Here is a 17,710-nt window from a genome sequence, read left to right on the forward strand (position 1 = left end):
ATCACACACGCAACACGAACCCACGATCTGCACAACCGCATCGTCAGCGAGTTCGTGCAGTTCATCCGATGCGGCCATCCCACCCCGCCCCTCCCCTTAAATTCAGACCACTGCCATAGGCCTTCTCATCCACAACAACACAAGTATCCATTGCGCTGCCACCAAATCGCTCCATCACATCGATCTCCACAAAAAATACCAAGCCCTACTACCGGCGATGGCGTTCTCCGACAAGTACAAGGACGTGGAGGCCCACGGCAACACCAAGTTGCACATCATCCACACCAACGACAAGAAACAGATGGCGATCTCCCTCGCGCAGTACGAGCGCCACCTCAGGCTCCAACGCCACAAGATCGTCGGGATTGATCTCGAGTACAACAACGAGCCTGGAGCGATGCAGAAACCCGCCCTCGTCCAACTCTCCGTCGGCAAGACTCAGCCGGTGCTGCTCTTCCAACTGAGCGTCGCTGAAAGGTGCACCATCTTCGACAACTTCCTCGCCAACCCCAGGTACACCTTTGCTAGAGCGCGTCACTCTGGAGATTGCCAACTTCGTTGACATCCAAAAGGAGTGGAGGGTGCCCTAGGCAACCAAGGAGTTGGAATCCCTTGGAGACGTCTCCGGCATGCTCATCGACGACTACTACAACAACATGAAGAAGAAGATCACCGACGATGAACACAGGCACTGGGTCACCCTGCCTCTGTCCATGAGGCACATCGAGTACGCGGCAAAGGACGCCTATGCAACATTTTAGATATGGAACTGCATCACCCTCACCTAGGACGGGCTTCGCCATGCAAAGCTGGAGAAGGAGGAGCTCCCCAAGAAGCGCGCCAGGAGCAGCTGGGGATGGGGAGACGCTAACTGGTGAAGAAGCAGACGGTGCTGGCCAAGAGCCAACAATGCTAGCGTTGTTTTAGAATTATCATCGAATTTTCTTTCTATTGTTTGCTTATGTATCGTTAGTTTGCTTCTGATCATTTGCTTTTGGTGAACTTAGTTTGCTTGTCATGCAGAATCGCTTGTAATGCTGAACTTTGATTATGTTAGATTGCTTTCTGTTGAACTTAGTTTGTTGCTGATGAACTTGTCATACAAAATGCTTGTGATCATTTGCTTTATGTTCGTTTGCTTATGTATCATTAGATTCGAGCAGTGCACAAAACGGATGAAGATGCAGTGCGCAATTAGGACGCATGCAGTGCAAAATGTGTATGAATGCAGTACAGGACTTTGTCGAATGCAGTGCACACATACCCAACAAAGCAGTGAACGCCCTACACTAGAAAAAAGAATATGTAAGAGCAAAAACACGAAAAGGAAATGCGACCTGTATATGTAGTGTGGAATATGTGAAAATGCAGTACAGAAACATGATCAATGCAGTGCATGAATGATTTACTAAGCAGTGCATGCCCCTACATTTGAAAAATTATGCAAGAACAAAAAATACAAAGAAAAAAATGTGACCACCCAGGTGCAACCAGGCCCCAGCCAGTCTCGTAGTAGATCTGCGCCCACAGCAGGCGAGTCGTTCTCAGCCATGATGCATGGGGCCAGGCACACATGGGCCCACAGGTCAGAGAGCATAGAGCAGCGAGTGCCGTGTATAAGCGCCCAAATAAGTAACCAGAGGAGTTCGATAGGGCTGCCTCGCCAGCGCTTATAAACAGGTCGAGCGCGCCCTCCCTGGGCGAGGTGGGACTAAACATTAGGGCGCACACACAGCGCACCGGGAACAGCCGTGCTGACAGGCTGACTTGGGCAGAATACGTCTTCACTCCCCAAACACAGGCCCAACAGACAAAAGAGAGGCTGCTGAAAATTAAAAAAAAATTCCGCACACACTCCACAAACACAGGCCCAACCACGCGTTCCGCAGTTCGTTGTGATACGACAATGCAGTGCGCTATGTTCAAGTAAGCAGTCATGTTGCTTCTCAAATGCATTCGCGTACACTGAATCAGACTCAATCCACCACCTAACACAAACCACAACATTTATTACTTCTGTTGCTCAATTGGTTGCATAAAAACCTATCCATTCATGCTCCAGACTGACACAACTCCCCCCCCTCGTTCCTCTTTTTCTTCAAATCGTAGATCTAGGGTTCCTCCCATCCCAGTTGTTCTATGAAATTCCACTGAACCCGCCGTGGACTATAAGATCGGGTGTTTGTCAAGGATGGCGCCGGTAGCGGACACATGCATGTACGCAGAGGGTCTAGAGCTCACCAGCACCGAGTGGCGCCGCATACTCGGGTGCCTTATGATACCCAACAGGGGGTTTCGGGCACCATTTTCTTCACCGCCTCACGTCTACAGACCTGCAGGAAAGTTGGGTATGTTTTTTCCCTCACAATTTTCGACATAATCTAGGCTGCAAATCCACATCTGGATGTGTAGTTTCATCAATTTGTTCAGTAGTGTCAGCAAATACAAAACATAATTTGTAATGTTCTTCAGATTTGTTAGCTATTAAGACTAGATTGTTCCACCTATTTTTCTTTAGTACCACACAAGAGTATCGACACTAGTTAGATCAAAACCCCAACACATGAACAAAAAAGAGGGTCAGTAGATCAGTGTTGCAGTTCTCTTAACATGCTAGCGAAGTACGCTGTAACTGACCTTGCAGTACAAACATGTTGCAGTATAATATATACCCTAGTAAAACTAGAGGTCAATTCCATATATAAGTTTATTCATACATTGCAACAACTTTAGAATATAGTAGTCATATATATGTACATATTTAAGTCAACATAAACAGATCATCCTAAGTATAAAGAAAAACATTAGCTGTTTACTTATAAACATTCTTTTTCCACCCATTCCAAAATGCAGAAACTGCCATCCACAATAAATTTTCCTGCTCCGAGTTCAGGGAAGGTTACTTTGGAGACACAACACAAGAATGGGTATGCAGACATGCAAGCTGACTACCACATCGACTCTGAAGACTGCATCAACATAACTACTGGTTGGAAAATTTTGTCTCCCAAAAAGGCTTTGTGGTCGGAGAAGTGGCCATGGTGTTTTTCTACAAAGAAGAAGACTCCCTGAAGTTTACAATATTTGCACTATAGGCTGTCTAATATGAAGCAAGCCATCAGTGGCATATTTCTAATGCTTTGCTTATGCTTTATGCTTTTAAAATTATGTCCATGAGACACTTTGAACGATGCCTATTTAAAGTATGCAACCTCATCTGCATCATTTTATCACCCTTTTTAGACAAGTTGCTGTTGGCAGTAATGCAGTTCTCTCAAACACATAGTGTGGTCCTAAATATATAAAAAGCAGTCCTCTGAACAGTAACAATGAAATGCGAATGGTCGAAACTTTGCAGTTAACATATGATGTTCAAAAGAATTCTTATAGTATGCAGTTCAGAAAAATTGTCATAATAACTATTCAGCTAACAGAAGCATATAATGGACCATCTATTCTAATAGCATAATAGAACATTAACCATACTACTAATGTAGTACGAAAGTGCATATTATGCAGTCCTCTAAAACACAGAATGCAGTTTAAGAAAAGAGAAATCGCATAAGCTGCCATAACCACTGTAATGCAGCTACAACGAAGTACACTGCTAACAAAAATGCAGTGCACTACAACGTATGCCAGAACTACAACAAATAAAACTAAAGCAGTCGAAATCCAGACATGTGGTAGACTAACAGAGGTTCCAGTTCACTTGCACTTCCATAACTCGCCTAAAAATTGTCCAACCACTAAACTATCGAAAAATACCACGCAAAAAATTACATGGAACACACGGCAACTGGATGAACAAAATCAGCTTTCATTTAAAAGTTGCAATTCAAAAAATGAGGATTATACCCGCAATACAAAGAATTCAAACCAACAGTGGCAGTAATTACAAGATTCAAAAACGCACCGACGCACAAAATCCAAAAAAAACAAGAACAGAGGAGCGGACGAAGCTCACCCGCCCACACAATCAAATTCACAGGAATTGAAAACTAACTCCTAAAAATTAACAACTTGTAGAGTAAACGGACCGGTTAAAACGAACGCAATCAAAGAATTCCTACAAACAAACAACATCCGAGCACAAATAAGTCGCATCCGATGCGAACACGAACGAACAGAGAAAGCTCGTCCACCAAATTGCTCGATTTGGAAGCATTCTAGTCGATTTTCCTGTAAATTATAAAGAATAAAGGTCAAATGAGATGTAGAGACAAATTAAATCATCCCGCAACACCCGATTCCACAAAGAAAACGCGGGCGGACCACCAGAAAATGAAGCAGTTCTCCCGTGAAGCATTGCAGTGCCCAACGTGAAGAAGATGCAGTTCGCTTCTGTTGAGCGTGCAGTGCGGAAGTGTTATCAGAATAGTTATTCTGTTAATATTAGCATAATAGACCGACTGTGTTTTCTTTTATAGGAAGTTCGGGTGGGCTGGCTTTTTCAGATCCAGAAAACATCTCCGCAGCTCCTTATAAGCCCGATTCATGATCCGAATAGTTATTCTGATCCTGGGATTAGAATAGTTATTCGGATCCCTTATAAGGGGCCATGGAGATGTTTCCTGGATCTGAAAAAGCCAGCCCACCCGAACTTCCCATAAAAGAAAAAATTCCCGCCCACCTTATCCACTCCCCCCGCATCCTCCCACAATCCTCCCCGACCAACCTCCCGTGGCCGCCTCCCTGGCTCCGGCGCGCCTCCCGCCGCTAGCCCCACGGCCCCGGCGTGCTTCCCGGCGCTGCGCCTGCATCCGCCGCCCCCCAACTCGTCTCCCGCCGCCCCCCCCCCCCCCCCCCCCCACCCCCGACGCGCCTCCCGCCGCAGTCCTTCCGGGCCCAACGACTGCGCCGACCACCTCCACCATCTTCCACCGCTACACCGGCCACCGCTACCTTCTTCCACCATGGCACCGGCCACCCCCTCCTTCTTCCACCATGGAGCCGGCCTTCCCCTCCCACCGCGCCGTCAGGCCCTCTGCTCTTGAGCTTCGCCATGGGAAACTTCCCACGCCCCGCCGCCGATGGCCTCTACCACCGCCACCTAGCTGGCGACGCCGCCGCCGCCCCGCCCCAAGCCAGCGACACCGCCGGAGCCCCGCCCCCAACCGACGACGTGCCGCACCACCTGCTAGAGCATCTCGAGGTCGCCGGATCTGACGAAGATCCTTCACCACCGTTCACTCTCCGAGACTCCGACGACCACCAGCCCACGCGCGGATTGGGTGCTATGCTGCAAATGGAGGAGACGTCGAACTCCAGATGGAGGAGGCCACGACCTGCAGCCGGCCTCGCACAACCGCCGTCCTATGCCATGGATCGAGCAGCCGCCATCCCCAGCGGGTCCCCACGGCCACCGCGCAGCCATCCCCTCGGGTCTGCACTACCTCCGCCGACCCCCGCCACTCACCACCCGACGCGTTGCCGCCCAGACGGATCCGTGCCGCTCCTCCCCCTCCTGGTTGATACCACCCCAGCGCCTCCTCGGCACCCAGCATGGTGTGGCCATCGTTCCCAGCTCGATCATTGTCTCTGTTCGATATTTTTGCAATACCAGAGTTCAGAGTGACTGCTTGTTTAGTTTGCATGGAAGGTGCTCGTCTAAATGTCTGTGAGCATACTTTTTTTATTCCTAAACAAAAAATTACTTGTGTTCCTGATAGTTGTTACTCTGAACGTGCATGGTTAACTGATGTGAAACTTTTTGGGAATTCTGATCTTCTGTTTGTTTTTATTTATGGTCAATTCTTAGTTTTATGTTCTATACAAACTAGACGGCACCGTGTTCACATATATAAATAGGAGAACTGTACAAAGATACATATAAGTTAACACTGTCAGATGTTCGAACGTGAAAAAGAAAGGAAGAAAGTCAGAAACAAAACAATAGAAGTTCAACTTGAGAGACCTCGCTCGTCTGAAAACAGTACGTAGTTTAGGGTGAGTTCCAGGAGAGCAGCACCCGCACTACTAATGACGCGATCTAGTGAAGAAGGAAAACTAAGTAGAATGTTCAGAGATCCCACTCCTAAAAGTTCAGAAAAAAAAGAGGGACAAAGTTCTTTGTTTGATGATGTGTGGTGAGTGGATAGGGAAAAGGAAATGAAGTTGTGGTAGAGAAAAAGGCCACCGCTTCTCACGTGGCACTCTGCTTCTCAATTATATAATTATTAATGTAACTTATTAAGAAGAATATTTTTCTATATAGAACAATGCTATGTTGTAAAAAGAAAAACGTGCACGCATAAGTGCATGTTGTTTATTTTGGACTCCAGTAAAACCTTGCTCAAAAATGGAAATTTTTTCCTCCTTTTATTTTGAAATGAAGCTTCTTTGGGTGATGATCTACTACCAGAAAAAAGTAACATCTATAGTTTTGAAAACAGCATGCAAAAATGGGGGAAAATGCTAACGTACAAATGAAAACTAATGCGACAAAACCAGAGGGTTAGCGTTCTAGTGTTTTTCAATCACTTTATTTCCGTACTTCACTTGGGAAAACATGTGAGAACTTCGAATATAAAAAAACAGAAGTTCACATAAAGTAAAAAGTTAAAGCAATTAAAAACACTTAAAAATGTGGCGACTTTTATATTCTTAATTTTTTTATATAAGTCAAATTTCCCTGGTTTCTAAAAAACCTAGAAGTTAAAAGTAAAGTAGGAGCGGTTCAATTTTAGTTACAAAACTCAAAATTCCTCGTTACTAAATAATAAACCAAGAAGTTCAAATTAAAATAACAACGAACTTCAAAAAACTTAAAAAACGGGTTTTTTCTCATCTCGAAAAAAACCATAGAAGTTCATATTTAAATAACAAAGAAGTTCGATGTTTATTACAACCGAAAAATTTCAAATTTCAAAAACAGAGTAGTTCAAAAAAGTTTATATAAAATGGATATTCCCCGTTTCTAAAAAACCTAGAAGTTGGAATTAAAATTAAAAATAAATCAAAAATTTTGTTTTTTAAAATAAATAAAAACCTAGAAGTTCAATTTAGAATAACACAACATTTGATTTTCACCATTTGATTTTCACAGTTAGAAAAAACCCGAGAAATTCAGATTTTAACAACTAGGAAGCTCGATTTTAAAAACTCGAATTTTCCTTGCTACTAAACAAAATAAAATCAAGAAGTTCAAAATAAAATAACAGAGTAGTTTGATGTATACAGAAAACTCAAATTATTTATATTTCTATGAAAAATAAAAGTACGTAGTTCAATTTAAAAAATAGTTTTATGCTTATTTAAATTCAAATTCAAATAACAAAGAAGTTCGAAGTATATAAAAACTCAAATTTTTGCTCGTTACTAAGGAATAAAATGGAACAAAATTCTTTACTCAAAATAAAATAAAATATGTGAAGTTCAAATTTAAATAACATAGAAGTTCAAAATATATTAAAACCTAGGATTAGAAGCTCGGAAAACAAAAACAAAAAACAATGCCATTTTGGGCATTTTCCCCAATACTAAAAGATTAGAACCAAGAAGTTCAATTTTAAAAAACGGAGCAGTTCAATGTATATATAAAACTCACATTTTCTCGCTACTAATGAATAAAACCAAGAAGTTCAATTGGAAAAAAGTAGCAATTTGATATTTATTTGAAAACAATCGGATTTTTCCAGTTACTAAATAATAAAACCAATAAGTTCAATTCGAAATAACGAAGAAGTTCGATGTTTCTAAAAAATCCTCCAATTTTCACATTTCTAAAAATACACAATGAAGTTCAAATAAAAAAGGTAGAGTGGTTCAATGTCTATAAAAAACTCTGATATTTTCACGTAACCGAAAGAAGTTCAGATTGATAATTGCAAGAAGTTCACGTACTACACTGTGTGTATTTGTATGAAAAAAAGAATGAAAAAGCAAAGGCTAAAATTTTTGTTGCTAGAAGTTCAAGTGCTCCGCCCGAGAAAGTTTAAAAATTCTTGTGAGAGAGGTTAAGATAAAATATGTGACAGAAGTTCAAGGTGAAAACAGCGGGAAGTTTCACTACTACACGGAATGCGTTTCAGATGAGAATATAAGAATAGAAAACTAAAAAGCTTAAAAGCTTTGTTGAAAGAAGTTCACGTGCTCCTCCTGGTGAAGTTCAAGGTCTCTAGTGCGAGACGTCCGACCTTCAATTACATTAAAAAACAGGCAAAAAAGACGTTGTTTTTGCCATTTTTAAAACTGCTCTCAAACGACAAAAATTGTAACGCTTGTCTACATGAAAAAGATGCTCCTATTTATAAGCTTTTCAATGGTATATTATATGCTATATTCCGATGAATGGTTTAAAAGTTTTATGTATATCGTTAAAAACTGTCGCGAGTATGAAAAACTGATCAACACGAAAAAGTTGCGTGTTTTCAACAGCTTTCCATCGGTATATCATTTGCTCAATTCCGGTAAGTGGTTTGGGAGTTATGGGAAGAAACAACACGTCAAAAGCAGAGTGAAGTTCGAAACAGAACTGCCACAGAAGTTCAACTACTACACTGAATGAATTTCGGATGAAAAACATTTAAAACCGTTGCGAGTATGAAAAAATGATCAACACCGGAAAGTTGCGTGTTTACAGCAGCTTTCCATCGGTATATCACTTGCTCAATTCCGATGAGTGTTCCGGTGAGTGGATGGCGAGCTACAAGCAAAAAATAGCACGTGAAAAACAGAGTGAAGTTCAAGTAGACATTGCCGACAAGTTCAGGCTCTTCACGCGGTGCATTTTCGAAGAATATGTTTCGCAATAAAGGCAGAACGAATGATCTCGCCATTTTCAAAATTACTTGAAAATGGCTAAGAATCAGAGAAAACCATCAACATGAAAAAGTTTCGCATTTTCCTTAGCTTTTTAACGATATATTATTTACCCCATTCCGATAAAGTTTGTAGAAATTACGGCAAAATATGTTTCTAGCCATTTTAAAAATTGACTTAAAACAGTAAGGAATTGGGAGAAACAATATATAGCAAAAAGTTTCACATTTCCTCAAGCTTTCCAACACCATATTATTTGCTGCATTCGGAAGTACGGTTAAAAAATTAGCTCGAAAATACGAACTCGGTGCAACTTGTATTGTTTTCTAAATTACTTTTAAACCGTTCAAAATTAGAAAAAACTTTCAACATGAAAAAGTAGCGCATTTTCATAAGCTTTCCAACGCCATATCATTTTCCTCAAATGGATTAGCCGTTTACAAATGACATTGAAAATACGAACTCGGCTGTTCGGTTTGCAAAATTTTATGATTTTCCAAATTACTCTTTAACCGTAGGGAATTAGAGAAAACTTTAAACATGTAGAAGGAGCGGTTTTGCAGCAGCTTTCCAATGCCATATTATTTGCCTCATTCCGATAAACGGTTTTAAAATGCGATCGAAAATACGATTCACGTTTTTTGTATGAAGAAAAAACAGTTTTCAAAACTGCTCTTAAATCGCTTCTATTTTGCCAAAAAATTTACTTGGGTCATGATACTGGTGTCCATAGCTTTCCAACGGTATATCGCAAGCCCCATTTGGGCAATGTTGGCGGAAGTTCAACCTAGCACCGGGAGAAGTTCAGGTCGAACAACTCAGGCAGTAAAATTGCAAAAAATGCAATTTCATCACGACCCAAGAGCAAAATCCGCCAACGAGCGAGATTCCTATTTAAAACCGGTATTTAGTTGCTAAAAACGTTTCTAAATTACACTAACATCATATAGAACACGACTAAGCAGAATAATTCGCGAAGGAAGCCACGGTTGCGAAGATAGCCCGAAGGTCGGGTTCGTACACACAGAAGTTCAAGCGCGTTACTTAGGCAATTCAGGTTGTGATCAGAATATTATTCTGATCCCGTGATCAGAATAGTGTTTATGTATATATATACATATATATATAGTAATGCTTAACTAAGCGTGAGTGTAGAATAGCTTGTTCTACACCCCTAGTAATGGTCTATAAAAAAATAGTAATGTAGCATGCAAAATATTGTAATTTTTTGAAAATGTAGTAAATTCAAAACTTTGATAGTAAAAAAGTTTATTTCAAAATTACTACATTTTATACACACTTTTACTAGATTTTATACATAGCGTTACTGGGGATGTAGAATAAGCTATTCTACACTCACGCTTAGAATAGCGTAATATATATATATATATATATATATATATATATATATATATATATATATATATATATATATATATGATCATGGTCAGCCCTATATAGGCCCGCGGCCCGCATCGGATCCTCCCGAACTCCCCGAACCGCGCCCACTATCCCCTCTCCCTCGTTCCCCGGCAGCCCTCCGGAAACAAGCCCACAATCCCCTCCCCCTTGTTTCCTAGTCGCCCTCCCGAACCGAGCCGCCGCCGCCCCTCCCAAATCGCGCCGCCACTGCATCCGCCCTCCCCGGATCGCACCGCCACCACCGCACCACCCCACGGCGTGCCGCATCCCGGCTTCCCAGCACGCCGCCGCCCCGCCCCGCGGCGCACCGCCTCCCCTCCTCCCAGCGCGCCGCCGCCCTGCCCCGCGGCACACAACTGCCCTGCCAGGCCTCCCGACCACCGCCGGCCGGCGCTGCTCCACCATCCCCGTGCTGACAGCTCCTCCCCTGGTTCTTTCCCAACGAGGATCTGGATCGGGGTCATCCAGGTGCTCGCCGTGGATGAGGAAGGCAGCCAACCGATGTGGGCGCAGCCTCTCAGCTCCGCCCCACCCGTGCCTCCTCCCTGTTTCACCTCTCGCCATGCCCGCGCCGGCGGCCCAACAATCCACCATCTCGAATGAGTAGTCCAACGCCTCGCGCGCGAGCAGTCCATCCAGCTGTTGGGCGTGGGTCTCCCACAGCAAACTCGGCGACCTGCCCAGGCCTGAGCGGCGACTTGCCCTAGGCTAAGCGGTGACCTTCATGCCTGTATCTTCTCCAAGTTGTTGTTTCCAAGGCCGCAGGCAGTGGATCACTGGCCAACTTTGTGTAAATACGGCGTTGGCGAGCAGCAGAGTTTGCAGATGATGATCTGCCTAGTGCCATTACTTGTGTCAACTATCTTAAACTTGCGCCGCCCTACATCACCACCACAACTCGCTGATGCATCATGGATAGCTCCGTGCACCGCTCCCCTTTCCTCCCACACAACATGGCTGCAACTTCCCCCAAGCAGATGCGGTCGGTGTGCCATCTGCATCGCCGGTCCGACCTACACCTCCATCTACATCCCACCGTAGCAGATGCATTCAAGGACATCTATTTATCTCAATGAGGTTTCCCACCAAGCCAAGCATGTCGTGCTCCATCTTGCATGAAGAAGTAGCAGGTCAGACTCTGAAGAAGTAGCAGGTCGAAGTCTGAAGAAGTAGCAGATCAAGAGATATGGCCTTCTCCGGCAGGGATGGAGTGTAGGGTGTACACGGCCAGGGAGGACACTGCTTGTGTCTGGCGTCACCAAGATCCTCCCGAGTTGCTCTGACCATGGTCATGCGGCCGCCTGAACCAAAGTGGAAATGATCATCTCTAGCTTGCGGGTTCAGTTGCTAAGCATGAGCAGAGACAAAGTTAAAAAGAGGAGGGAGAACAAAGAATAAACAAGTGGTGGTGGTTAGTTCCAGGAGAGAAAATGTACATATAAGGACGAAAAGGTGTGGTGTAAAACAAGCCCAGCCTTGTGTAAAAAATAAACTATTTGTTTGGAGAGGAACATGCGTGGGTACTGCTAATGCTACTTGCATTCTACAAACAACGTACTAGTTAAAGTGTTCTTTTGAACATTTTAATTAAAGGTTTTTTGACTGATGGGTGTTGATTTCACAGGAGTTACTACCAAACCCAACTAGTTATACAAAGAGACGTTTCAAAAATACAAGAATCCCAATATGAAAGAGTGTTGTCGAGTAGTTCATGCATTTAGGAAAAAACATAGTTTAAAGGACATTTAAAAAAGAGAGTTTGGAGATATGAAATGGGGAACTTTGCAAAAATCAGAACACTGCACACACAAAATGAATTAAGTAAAAATGTCTTCAGTGAAGTTCGGACGAGAAGCGCATTTTTTAGTTTGAAAAGAGAACAAAATAGATAACTTAATTATCTGTGTACTGGCCTATGTGGTTGACTGCGTATCATCTTATTTTGTTTTTTTTAAATATCAAATTAAAATGAAACAACAGTGTGTGTATCTTACGTTTATAAACAAAGCAAGAAGTTCAAATTAAAAAAAATAGAGTTGTTCAAAGTTTATTAAAAAACATTTTCCCCCCGTTTGTAAAAAAGAAACCAAGAAGATTAACTTTAAAATTGAACATTTTAATGTTTATAAATAAAAAAAAGTTTGATGACTATAAAAACGTACTTTCCCCGTTTCGAAAAAATAGAAGTTTGAATTAAAACTAACGGAGCGGTTCGATATTTATTACAAAAACAAAAGAACTTCAAACTAAAAAGAACGGAGCGGTCTAATGTTTATTACAAAGACCAAAAGAAGTTCAAGTTAAAAAGAAATGAATGGTTCAATTTGTTTCTTAAAAAATGATGTTTCCCTGTTCTAAAACAACTAGAAGTTCAATTTTCAATAATGAAGCAGTTAGATATTTGTTAGAAAATTAGGACTTCTCCATTCCTAAAACAAATAAAATGAAGAAGTTCAAATATAAATAACGAAGAGGTCCAATGTCTATTACAAAAGTAAGGTTTTCCCATGACTAAAAGAAGTAAAACGAAGAAGTTCAAATTAAGAAAAAATAGTGTTTCCATGTTTATATAGCAAAGAAGAAAATGAAGTGTCACCTAGAAAAATGATAACTCTTGAAGTTCAAATTAAATAAATTGAAAGGTTCAAATAAAATGTTATGGGTGGAAAAAAATCTCCCATGGATTTTCGTATTATTGAAATAGGATAAAAAAATATTCAAAAAAAAGAAGCTCAAAATATGTAACACAAAAAATATTTTCCATGTAAAAAAAACCCAAAGAAGGTCAAATTAAAAAATAACGGAGCACTTCAAAAAAAAGGTTTATAAGAACATTAGAACTTCTTTCATTTGGTATACATTTGGTTTAATAAAAATGTCCACCTACTATTTCCAAATAAATCGATTGAAATTTTGTATATACCGTTCAAAACAAGTTTATTACATAACTAGTACTTTTCCCGTTACTAATGAATAACACCATGCCGATTAAAAAATATTAAATTGTATGATATTTATAAAAATCTCAGATTTTCCCTGATACTAAAGATTAAAACAAAGAAGTTCAATTTTAAAAAAATGAAGTAGTTCAATGTATATAAAAAAACTAAGTTTTTTCTCGTCACCCAAGAATAAAAGCAAGAAGTTCAATTTTAAGAATGGGAGCAGTTTTATATTGATTTGAAAACTCGGGTTTTTTCGGTTACTAAAGAATAAAACTAATAAGTTCATTCGAAATAACGAAGAAGTTTGATGTTTCTGAAAAAACTGCAATTTTCACATTTCTGAAAAACACAAAAAAGTTGAAATAAAAAGCTAGAGCGGTTAGATGTCTATAAAAACTCACATTTTTTTCATTACCAAAGCGAAACATAGAAAAGTTCAAATTCATAACTGCTGGAAGTTCACATACTGCATGGTGTATGTCTATAAAAAACTCAAATTTGTTGCAAGAATTCATGTGCACCTCCGTGCGCGGTTCAGAGTTTATATTGCGGGATGTCCCACCTCCAATTACATGTTTTAAAATGGCAAAAAATGACGTCCAACCTTCAATTGCGTGTAATTCGACGTATACACAAAAAATGTGACAGAAGTTCATAGTGAAAACAACGAGAAGTTCAAGTACTGCAAGGAATGCATTTCAGGTGAGAATAAAAGTATAGGAAAATAAAAGCTTAAAAGGTTTTTTGAAAGAAGTTCAAGTGATGTGTCCGGAGAAGTTCAAAAATTCTTGCGAGAGAGGTTCACGTTGTATTTCCATGTTCGATTTTTTCCGTATAAAAATCTAATACAATTCTTTACTCAAAAATATAAAAAGGTGAAGTTCAAATTGAAATAACAGAGAAGTTTGGAGTTTATTAAAACCTAGGATTTACATGTTCAAAAAATAAAAAACACAACGCCTTTTTCGCACTTTTAAAAACAACTCATAAATGGAAAAAAATGGTTGCTAGAAGTTCAAGTGCTCGGCGAGGAAAAGTTCAAAAATTCTTGTGAGAGAGGTTCACCGGGTATTTAGATGTCCAAAATACATAAGAAGGTGTTGTTTGTTGTGTTTTAAAATAATTCACTCAAACCCGAGAGAAGTTCAAAGTGATAACATCCAGAAGTTCACGTACTGGATGGTGTGTGTTTCGTATAAGAAAATAACAATAAATTGAAACAGAGTGAAGTTCAAACAGACATGCCCCAGAAGTTCAACTATTTCACGCAGTGCAAAAAACAGCACGTCCAAAACAGAGTGAGGTTCAAACAGACATGCCCGTGAAGTTCAACTACTTCACGCAGTGCGTTTCCATTCACAATGAAGGAAGAAATCATGATCTCATCATTTCTCTAATTTACTTCAAAAGGACAGGAATATCATTTGTGTAAGTTCAAGTCCTCGGTCGAAGAAAGTTAAAAAAATATTGTGAGAGAGGTTTGTACAAAAAGAATATCCTTTTTGTAACACTGACGAAATGGATGACAAAATTAAACGAAAATACGTCACATAAGTTCAACGTGAAAACAGCAAGAAGTTCGACTACTATAGTGAATGAATTTGAGATGAAAAACTTTTAAAATCGTCGTGAGTATGAAAAAATGATCAACACGGGAAAGTTGCGTGTTTACATCAGCTTTCCACCGGTATATTACTTGCTCAATTCCGGTGAGTGTTCCGGTGAGTGGATGGAGAGCTACGGAAAAAAGCACGTGAAAAACAGAGTGAAGTTCAAGTAGACATGCCGAGAAGTTCAGGTTCTTCACGCGGTGCATTTTCGAAGAATCTGTTTCACGATAAAGGCAGAACAAATGATCTCGCCATTTTCAAAATTACTTGAAAAATGGCTAGGAATTAGAGAAAACCATCAACATGAAAAAGTTTCACATTTTCCTTAGCTTTTCAACGATATATTATTTGCCCCATTTCGATAAAGTTTGTAGAAATTACGGTGAAAATACGTTTTTAGCCATTTTGAAAATTGACTTAAAACAGTAAGGAATTGGGACAAACAATATATACCAAACAATTTCGCATTTCCTCAAGCTTTCCAACTCCATATCATTTTCTACATTCGGACGTACGGTTAAAAAATTAGCTCGAAAATACGAACTCGGTTCAACTTGGACTGTTTTATAGATCACTTTTAAACCGTTCAAAATTAGGAAAAAATTTCAACATGAAAAAGTAGAGCATTCTCATAAGCTTTCCAGCGCCATATCATTTGCCTCAGTTGGATTAGCGGTTTAGAAATGACATCGAAAATACGGACTCGGCTGTTTGGTTTGCGAAATTTTACGATTTTCCAAATTACTCTTTAACCGTAGGGAATTAGAGAAAACTTTCAACATGTGGAAGGAGTGGTTTTGCAGCAGCTTTCCAACGCCATATTATTTGCCTCATTCCGATAAATGGTTTTAAAATGCGATCGAAAATACGATTCATGTTTTTCTATGAAGAAAAAATGGTTTTCAAAACTGCTCTTAAACCACTTACATTTTGGGAAAAATTTAACTTGGGTCATGATACTGGTGTCCATAGCTTTCCAACGGTATATCGCAAACCCTATTTTGGCAACGTTGGCGGAAGTTCAACCTAGCACTAGGAGAAGTTCAGGTCAAACAACTCGGGCAGTAAAATTGCGAAAAACGCAATTTCATCACGGCCCGAGAGCAAAATCCCTAACCCTAAACCCTAAACCTGATCACAGCCGGGTCCGGGCCGGTGCCGTCGTCGGGGTCGTCTGGGAAGACATTCCTCCGCTCATTCACGTCGATCTCCTCATCCTCGCCGCCCACCTCGATGCCCTCCACGTCGCCGTCCTCGCTGCCTTTGACCTCGTCATCGGAGGAGAGCACGATAACCTCGCCGCCCTCCGCGCCGGCAAAGATCACCGCTCCACCTCCATGAGCTCCTGGTGCTGCCAGTTGAGCTCTTGCATGTAGGCCTCGTCGGCGGCCTCGGCTGTCGGCGTTCTGGGAACAGGGGTCCCCAGACTTGCCTGCCTGCGGCCCACGGCGTGGCTCCACTAACGGCCTGGTAAGGTCCATCTTCACCAGCAAACATTCAAGACCCTCGCGAGGGGCCAAGCCTCGTGAGGCGGGCGACACAAGACCTCCTCAGGGGCAGCCTCACTAGGCTGACTCATAAGGAGCAGAGAGATCAAGGCGAGGGGCACCTTGTGAGGTTCCCGTGACGTGAGCCATGACGACCAAGGCCAGCCGGTTGCCAGGCAGGCGACAGCGGGCGCAGAGTACTGGTTTCCTCTTCGGTGCTAAAGGAGCAGGCGAAGGCGAGGAGTCCCGAGGCATCAGGCAAAGGTTTCCATATCGGTGCAACGAGACCAAGACCAGCAGGACGGCAGGATGGAGGTCATCGCAGAGCCCACGACGGCGTCATCACCAGAGCCTTTGGCAGGCGAAGACCACCTTTTGTCAGGATAGCTTGTACTAGTTGTCCCCCTTCAAATTGACCGTTGAGGGATCCCTTCCTGCCTAATATTTGGGAAGAGGACCCGGGCCTCTATAAATAGGACTAGCCACCATCGTAGAAGGCAACTAGACGGATCTTGGATCAGATCCATTCATCCACACACACACAAGCTCACCGAGCTTAAGAACACCTCTCCTCAGGAGGTAGTTCTTCCCTTGTACTTGTTCATCCCAGCTTACAAGGCAATCCACCACACCACACTGGAGTAGGCTATTACACCACATCGGTGGCCTGAAACAGTATAAACTCTTGTGTCCCTTGTTCTTCGGGTTCGTCGAGCTAGGCTTTGAGATTGCGGTGAGAGTGTGAGCTTGGGGAAGAAAGATCTTTGTGCGCACCCCGGAGTTCGGACCTCAAGGGTTTGCCGGAACCCGTAATCCGACATTTGGCGCGCCAGGTAGGGGTGCGCCGAAGTTTGCCTCTCCGCCGGCACCGCCTCCCTGTCCTGTCCCCATGGCCGGCGTTGCTCCTCCGACTGGGTCAACGGATGCCATCGACGGCGCCAGGGGGCTCAGAGCTTTTACCCCCGCCTTGAGGCGGGTGCAGTGGCCGCCCAAGTTCAAGCCGAAGATGCCACCGCGCTACGACGGGGCGGCGGATCCGTCAGCTTCCTGCTAGCGTACGAGGAGGCCGTCCTGGAAGCTGGAGGCGACAACAAGGTCATGGCCAACTGGTTTCCCATGGCCCTCGCTGGCGCACCGCGCGCCTAGCTGCTCACCCTCCCAGGATCCTCTGTGGCCTCTTGGGAGGAGCTGCGCGGCCTTTTCGTCGTGCGCTTTGCGGCACCGGCGCCTGTTGCCGTCGCAGCCCTCCTCGGCGGCTCGCAAGAACCAACCTCGGACTGGCACACCAAGCAGTTCTTCCGCCAGATCAGCGCTGCCTCTGTGCAGCAAGGAGCACCCCCAGGATGGGCGGCGCCCAAGGCCGACCTCACCTTCGACTCGGGGGACCACCCCGTCACACTGCCAGCTCGGGCGTGCTCCCAATGTTTTGCACGCCCACCATGTGCAACGTAGCCGTCACCAAGACCCTCATCGACGGCGGGGC

At 42.7% G+C, this 17,710-nt stretch overlaps 1 protein-coding gene across 1 annotated transcript; it reads left to right on the forward strand.

Moving 5' to 3' along the window:
* Nucleotides 1–217: 217 nt before the first annotated feature.
* LOC141025952 (uncharacterized) lies at nt 218–562 on the forward strand. The gene has a single exon (XM_073501883.1). It carries the CDS (start codon nt 218–220, stop codon nt 560–562), a length of 345 nt encoding a protein of 114 aa, XP_073357984.1.
* Nucleotides 563–17,710: the final 17,148 nt, after the last annotated feature.

This window comes from Aegilops tauschii, chromosome 6 (genome assembly GCF_002575655.3).
Source record: "Aegilops tauschii subsp. strangulata cultivar AL8/78 chromosome 6, Aet v6.0, whole genome shotgun sequence".
Lineage (NCBI taxonomy): Eukaryota > Viridiplantae > Streptophyta > Magnoliopsida > Poales > Poaceae > Aegilops > Aegilops tauschii.

Bases quoted from the DNA above. Each gene is read 5' to 3' on its own strand.
- LOC141025952 (XM_073501883.1), top strand. From the start codon at position 218: ATGGCGTTCTCCGACAAGTACAAGGACGTGGAGGCCCACGGCAACACC.